Genomic DNA, 12,942 nt, shown 5'->3' with positions numbered 1-12,942 from the left:
GCGACGAGCTCCCTTGCTCGTCGTCACATGCCCGCACTATACAACACCCCTTAAGGGTAACACGTAGCGTCCATTGCTTTGTGCGTGCAAGTTATATGAGCGAATCACATAAAATTTTAAATTTTATATTCAAAATTAATGACAAATTAATAAATAATATTAATTTCATAATTTTAGGGCGAAAAATCGAAAATTTATTATTCAATTGATTTCCGATTAACATGGATTCAAGTCTAGGTCATAAAAATTTAAAATTTAACATAAATATACAATTTTTATGGTGGTTTTTAATCATAGGTATCTAATTAAATTATAACTAATTATGAAAATCAAATTAATTCTAAATTATTCCAATTTTCAACAAATTAATCATAATTACAAATTAGATTGTATAATTAACAAGGCTAGGCATTCAAACTTGTTAAACATATACAGTAGGTCAATAAAAAATTCAAGATTTATCAACAAGAATCGCAAATATTTAATTTAACATCTTAAATTTACGAAATTTTGCAGTCGAAAAACTAAAACCTCCGAAAAGTCATAGTTAGGCTTCGAATTTTAGAATGCCTTTTACATGCGGAATTGACACAAAAATCACTCGATTTGGATGAGTAACGAAGAAACTGCCGAAAAACTGCGTACGTATAATTAAATAAACGCAATTTGCAATTAATTAACAATTACGAAAATTAATCACCCCTTTTAATTCTTGCAAATTTGTAATATTTAACCATGTTCATGCAATTTAGATTATGAAAATAATAAGAGGCTCGTGATACCACTGTTAGGTTATGATACATATGACAATTCATAAATCATGCGGAAAAACCATAAAGCCAGGAAAACATATTATTTACACATAATCATTTAGCATAGTTTAGATGCATACACTTTGTTGCGTGCCTTCCCTAGCTACGCCCGAACCGAACAAGAACAAGTCTTTAGGACTCCAAGTGTCGTCCCTCCGTAGATAGTCCACAGCACGTCCGGATCCGCCTTAAGCTTGACCAACTAGGATCGCCCTTAAGGTACTTAGAATTTTCGGCACTTATAGGCAATTGTATGACTGAATTTTTGCTCTCAAAAATCACTTTGAATACTTGAATACTCTATACAAAATAATGACCCTAGGCCTTTATTTATAGAGGTATGGAAAGGGAATCGTAATCCGATTAGGATACGAATTAATTAAACTAGAATCCTAATAGAATTCTTATTTTAATTAATTCATCCTTTTAGTTTTAGGAAATTAATCATTAGTTGAAACCTGATTGCTTTAGGATTCGTATAGCACACAAACACACACGCACGCACAGCAGCCCACGAGGGGCGCCATGCGCGCGCGCGCAGCCCGCGAGCTCGCAGCCCACTGCCACAAGCCCACATGCTGCCGCAGCCTTGGCGCGCGCTGGGCCTGCCTTGCGGTGGGCCTGGCGCAGCCTTGGCTGGTGCGTTTGTGGCGCGCTGGCTTGCTGGGCGATGACCTGGCTTCGTGCTGGGCCTTCGTCCGGCAGGCCTCGTCTGATGCTAATTCGTACGATACGCTTCCGATTAATTTCCCGATTCCGGAATTCATTTCCGATACGAACAATATTTAATATTTCCGATTCCGGAATTAATTTCCGTTTCGAACAAATATTTAATATTTCCGTTTCCGGAATTATTTTCCGATTCCGATAATATTTTCGATTCTGACAATATTTCCGTTTCCGGCAATATTTCCGATTCCGGCAATATTTCCATTTCCGATAATATTTTCCGATACGTACCATGTTTCCGTTTCCGGCAACATTTACGACTTGGATAATATTCATATTTCCGATACGATCCATATTTCCGTTTCCGGCAATATCATCGTTTCCGGAGCATTCATTTCTTGCCTGTGACGATCTCAGCTCCCACTGAAACCAAGATCCGTCGATTCCGAATATCCATAGATGGAGTATTTAATGCCTATAATACTTGATCCGTTTACGTACTATTTGTGTGACCCTACGGGTTCAGTCAAGAGTAAGCTGTAGATTAATATCATTAATTCCACTTGAACTGAAGCGGCCTCTAGCTAGGCATTCAGCTCACTTGATCTCACTGAATTATTAACTTGTTAATTAATACTGAACAGCATTTATTAGACTTAACATAGAATGCATACTTGGACCAAGGGCATTATTTCCTTCAAAAAACTTAACCTCACCACTAAACAATTCATTGTTCGATAGAAACATAGGAAATTGCACTTCATTTGTTGAAGTTTGATAATTACATAAAAGAACAACTCTGATGATCAACCAACAACTTTATAAAATTGCAAATTCATACTGTATGTAGTATGATAGTAAAACCAAATAATTCAATTTCGTGAATGCTTATTTATCGTATTTGTCTTAACAAAATATCAACCACATACAACAAAACACTACATACAAGTGACAGTTATATAATGTTTCAACCCAGCACTTCCACTAATGGTTGGTGTTATATGGATTATGACTTGACTGTTTGGATAATCCCTGAGATAGGTTCGGATCTGAAGGGGACTGCCCAACACTTAGATCGTTGTCATACCCGTGGACCGTGGTGGTGCATCGGTCCAGAATGGGAACCTCCATCATTTGAAAAGCCGCCATTATTACTCCTGCTACGGTTTGGAAGTGGAAGTGAAGGAGACTGCGGGAACCTCATATTGGTGTCAAAGCGATGCCGCATGCTCGGTCCGGCAATGGAACAGCCAGTAGCCATTACCTGTGAAGGAGATGGCCGCGAACGTTCGGCAAGTTAACTCAAATTGGTGCCTCTCCTAGGTTGCATGCTTGCTCCGGGAATGGGACAACCATTACCAATACCGATGTTTTCTAAAGGATCGGAGATGTCCGGATACTCAAATTGGTGCCAACCCTAGGTTGCATGATTCCTCCATAGCTTGTGCAACCATTAACACCATTAGCAGCAGACCTGCGTTCGTAGATTGGCCCAAAAGTAGATAACAAAATGTCCTGCACAACACAGTACGTGTTAGTGATATTTAGTTTTGATAACAACGATAATAATTACACATAGAATTTCGAAGTAAAATAGTATACTTGTATGTATGATCTTCGTTATTACCTGGTTCCTAGCAATTTCCTCATCGGTTTTATACTTCTTAATTAGTCGGGATTCTCTCCGTCGGTTGTCTATTTCTGTTTTTAGCCCCCCTCCCGTTACCATGTCTGTCAGGCGGAGTTTTCGTAGCCCCTTCTATGGGTTCTACTTCCCTCTCAAGGTGTCGTTGGTTGTGCTCCTTAGGACGTAATTGACGCCGACCATAAACCCTGCGTGCAGAGGCATCCCAAACCCCTTATCCATCAGTGCCAGTGTTTTCTACTCCAACTTCTGCTTCCAATGCGCTGCGTATTTTTTTAGTTGCTTCCTTGTACAACAACAATGTTGCATCATTGTGCATGGGTAAGCTAGGCAAGTATGTGTGTCTCTGGGAAAAATCCCTATTCTTCTTCACACGAGCTGATTCTTCCGGGTGATAGTATGAAACCCGAATATCCTCATAGCCACGAACTTTATTTTTCCGCCATCTATCCAAGATGTATTTATCAGGAATTACCTGTATGACCTCGGTATCAATCACGCGGATTAAATGCCTGCACAATATCCCAGAAAACTCAAATAGTTTACAAGAACATGAAAACTCTCCCTTCTCCTTATCGATGCTAAGAAAGTATGATTTTTTTTGTTTCCATTTCATGCGGGTCGCAACATTCTCGTCGGCTCTATAGAATAAAAGAGAACCAAGCGCCCCCGTCTTTGTTGCATTTGTGTGCTTTAAAGCAACTGATTGTTTCCTTACTTCTGCAAATTTTGCATTTGTGTATTTCTTGTGGAACACATACTCAACTAGTACGGTCTTATCCACAGGGAGGGGTGGCTGAACGGATTGAGAGTCCATGATCTTCTCTTCTTCCAGTTTCACCTTCATAGCTGCCTCATACTGTAATAAAAAACGAGACAATCCGGTTTCAACGTTTACATAGCCCTTAAAAAAGCGATTCATTCTTTCACTTCTCTGGGTCGAGGACATTCCAGCCCAAAATGTGGTTCGCCAGTGCCCTGGCGCCCACCGCTGCCTAATTTCATACATCTCCTTCATCCAAGGATTGGCTTGAAGACCACATGTTTCAATAATTAGACGCCATGCTTCATCGAATTCATCTGCGTCCAGAAAATCATGGACTGCTTCATGTATTGCCACACCTATTTTACTCCATTTGGTTAGGCTACCTAAATTCTTTACTGCATTTTATAGTATGTGCCACAGCCACAATCTATAGTGCGCATCCGGAAATACTAAATTCACCGCCCTCCCAATAGCTCGGCACTGGTCTGTTAGAATTCCATCTGGGGGTTTACCCATACAAAGAAGCCACTGTTTAAATACCCATTCAAAAGTATCTGAATCCTCGTGTGATAGGAGTGCTGATACAAACACGATTGATTTGCCATGATGGTTTACACACACAAATGGTGCAAATGGCATCTTGTACCTGTTTCAGCAACGAATACACGTAGTGAAATTTTATTAAAAGTCAAAAATATAGATGCACGACTTCTGGCAAGTTTACAAATTCTAACCTGTTGGCGAGGAATGTTGTATCAAAGGTTATTATATCACCAAAATCTTTCCATGTTGCCCTGCTCCTTGAATCATACCAAAACGCGTTCATCAAAGTTCCTATTTCATCATTTTGGATGCAACTGTAGAAGTTTTTATCAGCATCATGCTGCTTCCTGAAGTATTCTTCAAGAGCAACTGCATCTCCTTGAATCCTAGACATACGACGCTCTAAGTTCACTACATTCCTCACATCTCGTTGGTTGTAGGGTACATTTTCCTGGCCTCCATTCTCAACCACGAGTTGATTAAAGTTCCTGCTTATTGGAATCGCAGACCTATCATTGATAACTATTCTATTATGCGTTGGACAATCAATGTTCCTATAATTAACCATAAAACGGCTACTATTCGGATGGAGTGTATGTTTGTGTTCCAATAAACATCCGGTTATCTCCATACGACCCTCAACCATCCTTCCTTCAACAAACACCTTGCAGTCAGACACCTGAGAATTCATAGTTTGTTTACGACCCCCCATCTTACAATGCAATCTTAATCGCTTGAGCATATGGTTTTGTGTCTCTAATTTCCCTACACCGGTACGTCTAACTCCAAGTGCCTTGTATTCGTCCATCAACAAGCTAGACTGAACCAAAAAGGTGAATCCAAGTTTATATGCATAATTGTGACATAATGTTGCTAATTCTTCGTCTGAAACAAAGCACATCCCTTTACAAGGAATCGAGGGACCCTGCTCATCAGCATTGACCTCCACAACATCATCATCATAAATGTCCTCGTTAAGATCAATGATCATTCTACACATACATTCATAAATAATAATATATTATCAAAACTTTAAGTAACTTGATAATAATAAAGTAAAACAATATAAACTTTAAGTAGCCTATCAGGCAGAGTAACTCCATGAACCTAGTGAATAAAGCCAATCTAGCCTCCGGCGATGGTGTCGAGCATCCCACAGATAATCAAATAATATGCCCACTCCAACTAATGATTCAATGTAGTTGTTAAAAACATGTTCAAGTGGACGGGAAGCACACGAATGAAATCCATATCAACGTTTTACCTTTTGGATTGCAATGAAAACGATCGATCACCGGAAAGTTAACCCGAAAGCATATCAGCTTCCAAACGACGGGTTATTTGGTGGAGGCTTCTTGTCTTCCTCTTGTTTGACTTTCAAATCAACAGAACACTGTTCATCTTCTTCCTCCACTATTTCTGGTTTGGGTGGCAAGTAATGGAGAAAAAGAACTCTATTTTCTATGGAGTGATATTCAATCCCGGTTCCCAAATTTTCATGGCGCCAAGAATTTTCCGTGAAAACCAGCGGGAACTTTCCCTCCCATTTTTGGTTTTGGCTCCAACCCGTGAAAACTCCTTCCCGCTCAGCTTTCCCCCTCTTTTTATTTTACCTTGTCGAGGTGTCACCACATGAGAGGTGGTGTATGTGGGGCGCACATAAACGAAGTTTATGTGTATTATCTTCCTTTTCTTATCTAATAAAAATGCGATATGCTTTAGCCTAACTCCAAGAATAAAGAAGATATATTGTCTTCTTTTTGTAGATTACAGTCTTGTGTTCTGCAAAAGTTCTTCTTCAGCCTGCAATTTTCTTAAACAGTTTACTAACCGTCAATTAATAAATTTCATAAATCATCAATTGTTTTTTCTAAACAAATACAAATAACGAAGAGAGATAACCTTACATGTCTCTTTCATTTGACAAAGTTTATGTCCTTTGGGAGATATTTGAGAGCTCAATTCTCATCTTATAATTAAGCTCACAATGATGGATTATAATAATATCATGCAAAAATGAAACAAGATTAACTCTTAGTATCCCACTATTTGTCAAAAGCAGGTAGAATGACTCTAATTTAAAGTAATCTAGAAGCTCTACTTGCATATGTTTGTTCAGATATATTTCTTTTGAAGTCGATCAACTAACCATTTAGCTACGCCTCTTATATCTTGGAACAAAATTTTCCAACACAAATCTCAACGTGGTCTTGGCATGCGCAAAACTAGACCTCTAAAAATAGCATTCCAAGCTAAGCTATGATAGAAACACTTACGAAAAAATACATGAAGGAAATAACGCCCTTGGTCCAAGTATGCATTCAATGCTAAGTCTAATAAATGCGGTTCAGTATCAATTAAACAAGTTAACAAATTAAATGAGATCAAGTAAGCTGAATGCCTAGCTAGAAGCCGCTTCAGTTCAAGTGGAATTAATAATATTAATCCACAACTTACTCTTGACTGAACCCGTAGGGTCACACAAATAGTACTTGAACGGATCAAGTATTTAAGTGAATATATTATTCATTAAATACTCCATTTATGAACATTCGGAAACGACGGATCTCGGTTCCAGTGGGAGCTGAAATTGTCAAAAAGGAAAAATATAGAATGCTCCGGAAATGATGATATTGTCGGAAACGGAAATATAGATAATGACGAAAATATAAATATTATCCTAGTCGTTGATGTTGCCGGAAACGGAAACATGGTTCGTATCGGAAAATATTATCAGAAATAGAAATATTGCCGAAATCGGAAATATTACCGGAATCGGAAATATTGTCGGAATCGGAAATAAATTCCGGAATCGAAAATATTAACGGAAACGTAAAAATTTGTTCGAATCGGAAATGAATTCCGAAATCGGAAAACGAATCTGAAGCGTGACGTGCGTGTAGGGGGTGTTTTTTGGACCTTTCCTCTACGGGGGCGGTTTTTTTAGAAACCTTCGTATTTTTGTACTTTGTAGGAGTCGCCACCAAACATTGTTTAGGGTGTTGTTTGGAAATACCGTAAATGACTCTATTAGGATAAGACTTGAATCTTCGAAACGGATGGGTGAGATCCGGGCAAGGGAACGAGATGCTTATTCCGCGAGCTTTAAAAATAATCCAAGTGCGTGACACAACATTTTCGAAAATACCCTAGTTTAGACTATGTGAGTTTGAATTTAGGACAAATTGAATTTCTACTTTGTATGGCGGTCACTTTGCTTTAAAGTTAATTTAAGGGAACCTAAGATCGGTTTGTCCAAGAAATTATCTTTGTTAAGCGTGATGTAACCTTGTATTTTGTTGTATTTAGCGTGTGCGGTGATGAAAACAATAAAGAAAATAAAGCAAATCACAATAGTAAATAAGTGCGGAATTAGGAAATACAAGACCCCCTAGAAATGGACTAGGGAGTAGGTCCACATTGCCTAGAAGGACTAGACAAGTAAAGTTGCGGAATTGAATGTGCGGAATTGAAGTGCGGAATTGAAATTGCAATATTGAAAGGTGAGGAATTGAAATCGCGGAATTGAAAGGTGCATAATTGAAAGGTGCGGTATTGAAATTGCGGAATTGAAAGGTGCATAATTGAAAGGTGCAATATTGAAATAGAATGTAAGCACATGAGGTCCGAACGCCAAACGGCTACTTAATAATAAGTGCGTCCGACACGGAGTCAAAGCTAAAAAATCTCAACTTAGGATGGATTATTCTCCCAAAGTATCCTAGATCTTGCATATAGAACTTGAACTTGAAAAGTTTGAAACTTGGAATGTTGAACTTGAAATACTTGAACTTGAACTTGAAATATTGAAATTAAGAGACTTGAATCTCAAAGATCGGGCCTTTTAATGTTGAAAAGGTTAGATCTTTGATGAGCTCTTACTTTGAAATGATCCTAGTTTAGGGAAGTAGTCATGAGCAACCCTAAATATTGTTGGATCTTGAAATTTGAAAACTTGAACTTGTATATTGAAAAACGGAGTCTTGAATCTCAAAGACTAAACCTTTAAAAGTTAAAAGGAATCATCTTTGATTACTCCACACTTGAAAATGATTCTAGTTCAAAGTGATGGTTACAACCAACTTTGAACATCCTTGAATCTTGAAAGTTTGCATTTTTGTATTTTGAAAAGTTTGGATTTTGAAAATATGTATGTGAAGGAAATAATGCCCTTGGTCCAAGTATGCATTCTATGTTAAGTCTAATAAATGCGGTTCAGTATTAATTAACAAGATAATAATTCAGTGAGATCAAGTGAGCTGAATGCCTAGCTAGAGGCCGCTTCAGTTCAAGTGGAATTAATGATATTAATCCACAGCTTACTCTTGATTGAACCCGTAGGGTCACACAAATAGTACGTAAACGGATCAAGTATTTAATGGCATTAAATACTCTATCTATGGATATTCGAAATCGACGGATCTTGGTTTCAGTGGGAGCTGAGATCGTCACAGGCAAGAAATGAATACTCCAGAAACGATGATATTGCCGGAAACGGAAATATGGATCGTATCGGAAATATTGCCGGAAACGGAAATATTGTCAGAATCGGAAATATTATCGGAATCGGAAAATAATTCCGGAAACGGAAATATTAAATATTTGTTCGAAACGGAAATTAATTTCGGAATCGAAAATATTAAATATTGTTCGTATCGGAAATAAATTCCGGAATCGAGAATTTAAACGGAAGCGTATCGTACGAATAAGCATCGGACGAGGCCTGCCGGACGAGGGCCCAGCACGAAGCCAGGCCATCGCTCAGCAAGCCAAGCGCGCCACACGAACAGCCAAGGCCACGCCAGGCCCAGCGCAAGGCGAGGCCCAGCAGGCCGTGGTAGCGCGCACAGCGTGCGCAGCTGCAAGCAGTGGGCTGCGAGCATTGCTGCGGCTCGCGTGGGCTTGTAGCTCGCGTGGGCCGTGCGGCCGTGTGGGCTGTGCGCGGGCATGGCCTGCACGCTTGCGGGTCATGCTCGTGTAGAGTTTGTGTTCACATACGAAACCGAAAGAGTAGAGGATTTTCTTAATGATCAAAATTCCTAATCCTAAAAGATAAATTAATTAAATAAGAATTCTACTAGGATTCTAATTTAATTAATTCGTATCCTAGTAGGATTCGATTATTTATTCCATGGTCTATAAATATGAGTTAAGGGCTCATAATTTAGATCGAGTATTCAAGTATTCAAAGTGATTTTTGAGAGCAAAATTCAGTCATATAATTGCCTACAATAGCCGAAAATTCTAAGTACCTTAAGGGCGATCCTAGTTGGTCAAGCTTAAGGCGGATCCGGACGTGCTGTGGACTATCTACGGAGGGACGACACTTGGAGTCCTAAAGACTTGTTCTTGTTCGGTTCGGGCGCAGCTAGGGAAGGCACGCAACAAAGTGTATGCATCTAAACTATGCTAAATGATTATGTGTAAATAATATGCTTTCCTGGCTTTATGGTTTTTTCCGCATGATTTATGACTTGTCATATGTATCATAACCTAACAGTATGATTGTTGCAAGTGACATTTTTAGTAGTAAAAATGCCAACTTGCTAATTATTTTTGAAATAGGAAAATCAAAGAAACATGATTGAAAATGGTGGGATTAGGAATTACCTATTTAAGTTTAGGCAAGAATTCCTTTTAGAGCTCCCAATTACTTAGAACTTGAAAATTGTATGTGTTTTTGAAGGATTTTTGGATTTGGATTGGAGGCGTAATTTTGGTATTACGACGTTGTATTTCCAGTCTGCCTCCCTAAATGCTTGGAATTAGGGGGTATTTATAGGGGAAATGGCTGCTAAACGCCAGCCCCTGCCAGCGCCGGGCGCTGGTGACGTGGCGTAAATGCCGCCAAAACTAGGACACAGGCTCCGTCCTTGATTTGTCTTGTATTGATGTACCTTCGTACGAATAGTAAGATGTTTGTCATGTAGTGTTTTCTTAGAGGTTAAGACTTGATTTTGTGTCTAAAAACAAGCCATTTCGGGTTTTGAACTTCGCTATTACGGGACGAGGCCCGGCTTGCTCGGTTTTGTGGGTCGGCGCCCGAATTTTCGGCCGAACCCAGAATTCTCAAATTCGAAGCCTGACTATGACTTTTCGGAGGTTTTAGTTTTTCGAATGCAAAATTTCGTAAATTTAAGATGTTAAATTAAATATTTGCGATTCTTGTTGATAAATCTTGAATTTTTGATTGACCTACTGTATATGTTTAACAAGTTTGAATGCCTAGCCTTGTTAATTATGCAATCTAATTTGTAATTATGATTAATTTGTTGAAAATTGAAATAATTTAGAATTAATTTGATTTTCATAATTAGTTATAATTTAATTAGATACCTATGATTAAAAACCACCATAAAAATTGTAAATTTATGTTAAATTTTAAATTTTTATGACCTAGACTTGAATCCATGTTAATCGGAAATCAATTAAATAATAAATTTTTGATTTTTCGCCCTAAAATTATGAAATTAATATTATTTATTAATTTGTCATTAACTTTGAATATAAATTTTTAATTTTTATGCGACTCGCTCATAGAACTTGCACGCACAAAGCAATGGACGCTACGTGTTACCCTTAAGGGGTGTTGTATAGTGCGGGCATGCGACGACGAGCAAGGGAGCTCGTCGCTCATGCGGTACGAATGCAGCGAGCAAGGGCATGGTGCACGAGCACAAGGCAGCAGCCCTGCCTTGTGTCGTGGGCTATGAGCAATGGGCGTGTGGGCAGGGGCGAGAGCAAGGCACGTGCAGTCGCGTGTGGGCAGCAAGCATGCGGAGAGATGGCTCGCATAAATCGAGCGCTGGGGCGCGCAGCGAGCGATGGCTCGCGTGCAGCGAGCGATGGCTCGCGTGCAGCGAGCGATGGCTCGCGTGCAGCGAGCGCTGGCGCGCGCAGCGAGCACTGGCTCGCGTGTTCGATTGGCGCCTTGCGATGGGGAGCAGCAGCGATGCGACGCAGCGCATGGGCTGCGCGCATATGGCCAGCGATGGCTGTGTGCGTGTGGCCCATGGGCGTGCGTTGCGTGGGATTGTTGCGTTGCGATTAGATCGTTTTGAAATTTTAATTTGAAATTTTCAGTTTACGTAATTTTAATTAATTTTAAAATTAATAATTTAAATTATTTTCTTGGATTTTAATTTTGAATATTGTAATTATAATAAATTTTATTTATTCTAATTATTTTACTAAAATTAAAATCATGAATTAATTTAAATACGACTGAAATTAAATTAAATTTATGGATTCAATTATAAATTCATATGAGCTTTAAATTTTAATTAAATTTGTATGTTTCCGGTTAGACTAGAAATACATTTTTATGTTTAAAATTAGTAAAGCATATGAATTTATTGGTTTAAGTGGGAGCCCTTTTTGGTCATAAACTCTTGATTAGGTCTACAAATCCTTAAGGTTAAAACAACTTGATTAGAATTAATAAGGACTGAATAATTTGTAGATTATTGGTGCCCTCTATTAATTGCTGCAAATGTTTATGTGATGCATAATGTGTTTTACTAACCAGCTATGTGGGCCATTCATGATAATGAATGGGTGAATGGTATATATTGTATATGTACTGTTTTGCAGGTTATGAAGTGACTAGTATGGCCCAAATAGGATAGAAAATATGGTCTGCGTACCATTAATTTGAATGTAATTGGTCTAAAGTACCAAAGTTGTTTTTCAATTCAAATATGGTCTGCGTACCATCAAATAGTTGTAATTAGTTTTAATTATAAGCTTATCCTATTTGAAGAAAATGATGCCTCCCACGGAGATTTTCAAGACGGACTTTGAAGTTGAAGCTTCAAGATGAAGTCGGGCCATACTAGATCACATTTATCTTATGCATGTTTTAAGTTATTTATTGCTTTTAAATATATCTTAAAATGCATGAGATCAAAAGCTTGATTATGTTGCATGATTAAGGATTTTAGTTCACTTAAAATCTAACCAACATAGTAAGAGCCTTAAGTTCCAAACTTAAAAATTGAGTTAAAAGGTGCCATGCCAAAATATACACTTGCTTGGATATCCTTTACATCAATCTAGTAATAGTTTTCGCTCAGCGAGGTGTTACTTATTGGTCCTAAAGGGGCAAGGTACACAAATAATTGTGAGTACATGTTAGTTTTGGTGAAACTCAACGATATAAGTAAGGAGTCCTTTTATGTCGTGGCAAAAATCGATAGGTTTACCTAATAAGTTCTTAGACGTACCTATCAACCAAGAATAGTTTCTAGACTATTAGCAAAAGGCTTTTGCTTACCTAAGATGTTTTAGGATTAAGTCGACAAACTGTGCTTACTTCTTCAATGATTTTAGGATCTTGGAATCATTTTATTCACACCTGCCGGAACACATAATTCGAATAAAATGCTAATGACTTGTTTAAATTGCATGATTGCTTTCATTTTCAAGTTATTATTCATGATAAATGTTTAGACTTTGCATGCTTCAATGTATGTTTTAATTATTGTTTATAATTAAATATCTTGCAC

General features: G+C 38.3%; 1 protein-coding gene across 1 annotated transcript; it reads right to left on the bottom strand.

Moving 5' to 3' along the window:
• Positions 1 to 3,340: 3,340 nt before the first annotated feature.
• LOC110789047 (protein FAR1-RELATED SEQUENCE 5-like) lies at positions 3,341 to 5,426 on the bottom strand. The gene is made up of 3 exons (XM_021993691.2): positions 4,627 to 5,426; positions 4,405 to 4,538; positions 3,341 to 4,287 (listed from the first exon to the last, which is right to left on the bottom strand). Exons 1-3 carry the CDS (start codon positions 5,424 to 5,426, stop codon positions 3,341 to 3,343), a joined length of 1,881 nt encoding a protein of 626 aa, XP_021849383.2.
• Positions 5,427 to 12,942: the final 7,516 nt, after the last annotated feature.

This window comes from Spinacia oleracea, chromosome 5 (assembly GCF_020520425.1).
Source record: "Spinacia oleracea cultivar Varoflay chromosome 5, BTI_SOV_V1, whole genome shotgun sequence".
NCBI classification, from domain to species: Eukaryota; Viridiplantae; Streptophyta; class Magnoliopsida; order Caryophyllales; family Amaranthaceae; genus Spinacia; species Spinacia oleracea.
The sequence above is the reverse complement of the archived record's forward strand: the minus strand, read 5'-3'. Positions and strand labels throughout refer to the sequence as shown.

Excerpts from the sequence above, each read along its gene's own strand:
- LOC110789047 (XM_021993691.2), bottom strand. The coding sequence starts at position 5,426 with ATGATCATTGATCTTAACGAGGACATTTATGATGATGATGTTGTGGAG. Across the intron at positions 4,539-4,626 it reads ACAACATTCCTCGCCAACAG|GTACAAGATGCCATTTGCAC; the intron begins GTTAGAATTTGT and ends TTGCTGAAACAG. Across the intron at positions 4,288-4,404 it reads ACAGTGGCTTCTTTGTATGG|TAAAGAATTTAGGTAGCCTA; the intron begins GTAAACCCCCAG and ends TATAAAATGCAG.